Raw genomic sequence first — 6157 nt, forward strand, 5'->3', positions numbered from 1 at the left:
GAGTCTCTCTCTGTTGCCAGGGTGGAGTGCAGTGGCACGATCTTGGCTCACTCCAACCTCTGCCTCCCAGGTCCAAGCAATTCTCTGCTTCAGCCTCCCGAGTAGCTGGGACTACAGGTGCATGCCACCACGCCCAGCTAATTTTTTTTATTTGTAGTAGAGATGGGGTTTCACCATGTGGCCAGGATCATCTCATTCTCTTGACCTCGTGATCCACCTGCCATGGCCTCTTAAAGTACTGGGACTACAGGTGTGAGCCACTGCGCCCGGCCTGTGCACTTTATTTCTATTATTAGTAATATGTAATGAAATAACTGTACAACTCACCATAATGTGGAATCAGTGGGAGCCCTGAGCTTGTTTTCCTGCAACTAGACAGTCCCATCTGGGGGTGATGAGAGACAGTGACAGATCATCAGGCATTAGATTCTCATAAGGAGCACACAGACTAGGTCCCTTGCATGCACAGTTCACAACAGGGTCTTATGAGAATCTAATGCTGCCTCTGATCTGACAGGAGGCAGAGCTCAGGCGGTAATGCTCACTGGCCTCCTGCTCACCTCCTGCTGTGGCTAGTTTCTAACAAACCAGGGTCCTGGTGGTCCCCATCTGTGGCCCCGAGGCTGGGGATCCCTGGATTTCAGAGCCCCACTGTCTCTGATTCAGGAGGTCCGGGAGCAGCCTGGCAATCTGCATTTCTAACACGTCCCCAGGTGGTGCAGATGCCGCTGGGTGTGCTCCACACTTTGAGAGCTGCCGCTGTAGTCCACCCCTTCGTTTTACAGATGTGGAAACTGATCTCTAGGGAAGGGAGTTGCTGAACTTAGAGAACCCAGGTGCTGTGACAGCTGTTTCTTCTACTTCACTCTGCTGCCCCCCAGTGGCTATTTCAATATTGCCAGAAACCCGTTTTGGGGACCTGTCTGAAATGACAACGTTATTACGTAAATTCGGGTGTTAAAACATGAACCATTCTTGTTTTTTGTTACCGAGCTCCTTGTACAGGAGGTGACTTTATCACATTCGTTACCGAAAGCAGTTGGAACGCACATTTTAGTATCATTAGGCAGGCATATTGCAAGAAAATAATTATTAAAATGATCATGGAAATGTGCAGACAGGTGCAAGAGATAATTTTAAGGGGAAATACAGAAAAGCAAATTGTACTTCTGTTCATATCACAACTCTGTAAAAACTACACAGTGTCTCTATATTTATAAAGTATAAGAAGTCTTGGAAGCATATACACCCAGTTGCTAATCACAGTTATTTTTATGAGGTAGGATGTTCAGGAGACTTTTACTTTCTTGAACTGTGAAGAGTTATTTTTTGGCCGGGTGTGGTGGCTCATGCCTGTAATCCCAGCACTTTGGGAGACTAAGGCAGGCAGATCATACAAGTTCAGGAGTTCAAGACCACACTGGCCAACATGGTGAAACCCAGTCTCTACTAAAAATACAGAAATTAGCCTCATGTGGTGGTGAGTGCCTGTAATCCCAGCAACTCAGGAGACTGAGGCAGGAGAATCACTTGAACCCGGAAGGTGGGGGTTGCAGTGTTGCAGTGAGCCAAGACCGCGCCATTATACTCCAGCCTGGGCGATGAGAGCAAAACTCTGTCTTAAGAGAAAAAAAAGTTATTTTTACACAGATTATAAATTATCTTGAAAAGGCCCCTGGCTATTTCATGAAAGGAAAACAGCCTATATATACGGATATAGAGTTCAAGGTCACCAGAGGACAATAGATGCTATAAGAGTGCGGTGGAGTTATAAAGGGAACAACATTTCTTTCTGACGTGGATTAAGGTTGATTTAATAACAAATTAATATTTAAATGAAGCACACAGGGAATTTTCGGCACATGAAAGCCAAGGCCAGAGAAGGTGTCCTCCGTGTGGTGTCTCACTGTCTGGGCATAGCGGGAGCCTCTTTCCTTCCTCATTTCTGGGCCTAGAGGCTTTGATGGGACAAGGTCAAGGGAGGATGCTGTGGAGTCCTAATAGCCCTGGATGTGGTCAGAGGGAGCCACCGTCCTGCTTCCTGTCAACACTCATTCTCATTTGCTCTCCTTCCAGCTCAAAGCAGAACTCCTGGACATTGCCACAGAGAACCAGACACTCAATGAGACCCTGGGTTCTTTGTCGGATGCAGTTGTAGGTTTGACCTACAGCCAACTGGAATCTCTCTCCCCCGAGGCTGTGCACGGAGCCATCTCCACCCTCAACCAGGTCTCGGGTTGGGCCAAGAGCCAGGTCACCATCTTGTCTGCCAAATACTTGGCCCATGAGAAGGTCAGCTGGAGTTTTAAACTCTTCTTTATTCCCCTGAGATGACCTAAGTGTATCAGTCCTCCCAGGCTGCCATAACAATATACTGTAGATTGAGTGGCGTAAACAACATACATTTATTTCTCACGATAGTGGAGACTGGGAAGTCCAACATCAAGGTGTCACAAATGTAGGTTTTATTCTGAGGCCTCTTCTCTTGGCCTGTAGGTGGCCTCCGTCTTGCTGTGTGCTCACCCGACCGTATGAGAGCAAGCTCTCTGGTGTTTCCTCTTACAGGGAAACTAATTCCATTGGATCAGGGGATCCTGACCGTCACCTGACCGTCATTATCTCATGACATCATCTAACCCTTAAAGGCCTCACCTCCCGATACCATCACATTAGGGGTTAGGACTTTGACATATGAATTCTTGGGGGACACAAATATTTAATCCATAACAGTCATATACACACAGCAGGGGCAACCAATCAGTAAGAAGATGATGCTGAGAAGGACTGCCTGGGTTCAAATCCTCGCTTTGCCATTTACTAGCTGTGTGACACCGGGCAATTTGCTTACTTTCACTTTGCTTCAGTTTCTCTATTTGTAAAATGTGGACAACAATAGCACTTACTGCCGGACAACGTGGCCTACACCTGCAATTCCAGCACTTTGGGAGGCTGAGGTGGAGCATCACCAGAGGCTAGGAGTTTGGGACCAGCCTGATCAATGTGGTGAAATCCCGTCTCTACTAAAAATACAAAAATTAGCTGGGCGTGGTGGTGCACGCCTGTAATCCCAGCTGCTCAAGAGGCTGAGGCAGGAGGATGCCTTGAACCTGGGAGGCAGAGGTTGCAGTGAGCAGAGATTGTGCCACTGCACTCCAGCCTGGGTGACAGAGCAAGACCCTGTCTCAAAAAAAAATTAAACAACAACAACAACAACAACAAATCAGTAGCACTTACCCTGTAGCACTGCTGCAAATATTATGAGTTGGTACTCATGAAGAAGCTAGACCACCAGGTGACACCAGAGAGTATGAGCTCAAGGGGCGTTAGCCATCACTGAGTGGGATCAACGTGTGGGACTCATCCCAGGATTTTCCTGCCTGCTGTTGAGCTGCTATTAGGTTGATGCAAAAAGCAATCACAGTTTTTGCCATTACTTTGGGATTAGGGATGATGCTATTTTATTCCAATCTTGGGCTGTAGAGAAGGAACTGTCAGGCAGACAGTCCTCTTTGGTGGGGACAGGAGTCTTAAACTGTGTTCTAGCTGCTCCTGGGGTAGACAATGGACATTCTTTTGGGGACAATTAGTGTCCCTGGGTTGGGTCCAGTCCAGAGGGCTCCAAATCTGAGAGACTTGAGTTCTAAGAATTTTGGTGTCATCTTTTTTTTTGTTTGTTTGCTCTTGTCACCCACGCTGGAGTGCAATGGCACAACCTCAGCTCACTGCAAGCTCTGCCTCCCGGGTTGAAGCAGTTCTCCTGCCTCAGCCTTCCGAGTAGCTGGGACTACAGGCGCCCACCACCACACCCAGCTAATTTTTGTATTTTTAGCAGAGACAAGATTTTGCCATGTTGGCCAGGCTTGTCTCGAACTCCTGACCTCGTAATCCACCCACCTTGGCCTCCCAAAGTGCTGGGATTACAGATGTGAGCCACCGCGCCTGGCCTTTGATGTCCTTCTCATTTAGTCCACACTGCTGGCCACTTCCCAGGATACAAACTGGCTCACAAGGATTGGATTAGGACCCATTCGAATCAAATAATAATAACAAACATTTATTTATTTTTGACCTCTGGATATTAATTTTAATTACTTTGAAACAACAGAATTTACTATCAGATGGTTAACAAGCACCCATTATAACTGCTAAACTGTGAATTCAGTATTAACTGTGTCTTACTAACTATACAAAACTCATCAATTTTTCTTTTGACGAAAGGTAGCAGGCTGGGCGTGGTGCCTTATGCCTGTAATCCCAGCATTTTGGGAGGCCGAGATGAATGGATCACTTGAGGCTAGGAGCCTGAGACCAGCCTGGACAACATGGTGAAACCCTGACTCTACTAAAAATAGAAAAATTAGCTGGGCATGATGGTGCATGCCTGTAATTCCAGCTGCTTCCAGGCCGAAGCAGGAGAATCGCTTGAACCCAGGAGGCAGAGGAGGTTGTAGTGAGCCGAGATCATGCCACTGTACTCCAGACTGGGCTGGGCTACAGAGCAAGACTGTGTCTTAAAAAAAAAAAAAAAAAGTAGTAGAAATCTCAAGGAATAAAAGAGAGACTACTCCATAAAGGTCATGTTTACTAACCTAGCACCATAATTCCAGTGTTAGTACGTCCCATGCAGCTGGAAGGAGGATGTGGGAAGAGGTGAAGATGTTGAAAATGTAAGAGGCTCCATTTTGCTTGCTCTAAAGCAAAATACCACAGTGTCTCATAAAGAAGAAAATCACTGAGGTTGGAAATGAAAACAAAAGCTTTTGATTCAGGCGGTAAAGGGGTTTAAGAGTTATAGAGTAGAATCCATGCACCCAGAAGGCAGTGCTGGAGTCGGCCTCAGGAACTGAGGGGTTTCTTCCCCTTTTTTTCTTTTTTGAGACAGGGTCTCAGTGTGTTGCCCAGGCTGGAGTGCAGTGGTCTGATCTTGGCTCACTTCAGCCTTGACCTCCCAGGCTCAGGTGATCCTCCCACCTCAGTCTCCTGAGTAGCTGGGACCACAGGGGTGTGCCACCATGCTGGGCTGATTTTTTGTATTTTTTTGTAGAGATGGGATTTTGCAATGTTGCCCAGGCAGATCTCAAACTCCTGGGCTCAAGCAATCTACTCGCCTTGGCCGCCCAAAGAGCAGGAGTAGGGGATTTCTTCTCGGCATCCAAGTCTTTTTAAATTTCTTCCAGTTTTTAAAGCTAGGTTTGGTATGTCACGGTTCTGAGCCAGCTATATTTCAATCACATTCTCCAAAGTAAATCCAAGTGGGAACTGGAGCAGGATGTCGGTAGGGAGGGCGAGGGAGGGATGAAGGGCAGCTGTAGTTCCGAGGGCTGGTCCTAGCCTGCTTCCTCCATCGTGGGGCTAAGGGAGGGGGATGTGGAATAACAAACATTTACTGAACACTTACTATGTGCCAGGTTGTGTTCTAAGTGAGTTAATCATTTAATCCAACAATCCTCTGAAGTCAGTAGTGCTATCATCTCCATTTTCCAGTTCATTCATGTGAGTGTGTAAGAGAACTGGAAAAGGCCACATCAAAGTTAGGCAGCTGGGATTGAACCCAGGGCACCTGGCCTCAGAGCTGTCTTGTTTAACTCTGGTGCTCACTGTCTCCACCATGGCACCATGACCAATGCCCACCCATTCCCACTTTCTGACTCAGGTACCAGGCCAGCCCATTCATCTGGTCTCTTCTAGCCTCATGGTGACTTTATGCTGAAGGCTTTGAATCCTTGTTTCTGGACCTCGATTGGGGCTCCATGGGTCCACCTTGACAGTCCTCTCTGAATTTGATTTTAGGGAGTTAGGGAGACTGTTTTGGTCCCTCCCAGCCCAGGACAAAGTGGTTTGTTTCTTTCCTAATATCCAACTCTTCCTACTGAGGGGTGAGGCCACTTTTACTCAGAAGGCAAGAGGTCAAAAGGTCTTGCCTTCTTTGAAGACAGCATGAGATCACCCATTATACACAGAATAACTAAAGGAACCCACTCAGCTGTCTTTTCATAGAACCAAAGCATGTCCTTGATTGTATGGAAAACTTTCTAGCATCTTCACTCTAAAGGAAGGAAAAAGCCCACGTATAATTTCTTTCTTTTCTTTTTTCTTTTTTTTTTTTTTTGAGATGGAGTTTTGCTCTTGTTGCCCAGGCTGTAGTGCAATGGCACAG

General features: G+C 46.7%; 1 protein-coding gene across 1 annotated transcript in view; it reads left to right on the plus strand.

Annotated features, from left to right (window-relative positions):
- OTOA (otoancorin) overlaps positions 1-6157 on the plus strand; it is an 83808-nt gene that overhangs the window by 30387 nt on the left and 47264 nt on the right. Inside the window, exon 12 of the mRNA XM_011931967.1 lies at positions 2077-2292. Within this exon, the coding sequence (XP_011787357.1) occupies positions 2077-2292 (216 nt within the window). The remainder of the gene's footprint in view (positions 1-2076; positions 2293-6157) is intronic.

This window comes from Colobus angolensis, unplaced genomic scaffold (genome assembly GCF_000951035.1).
Source record: "Colobus angolensis palliatus isolate OR3802 unplaced genomic scaffold, Cang.pa_1.0 Scaffold92, whole genome shotgun sequence".
Classification (NCBI taxonomy): Eukaryota; Metazoa; Chordata; class Mammalia; order Primates; family Cercopithecidae; genus Colobus; species Colobus angolensis.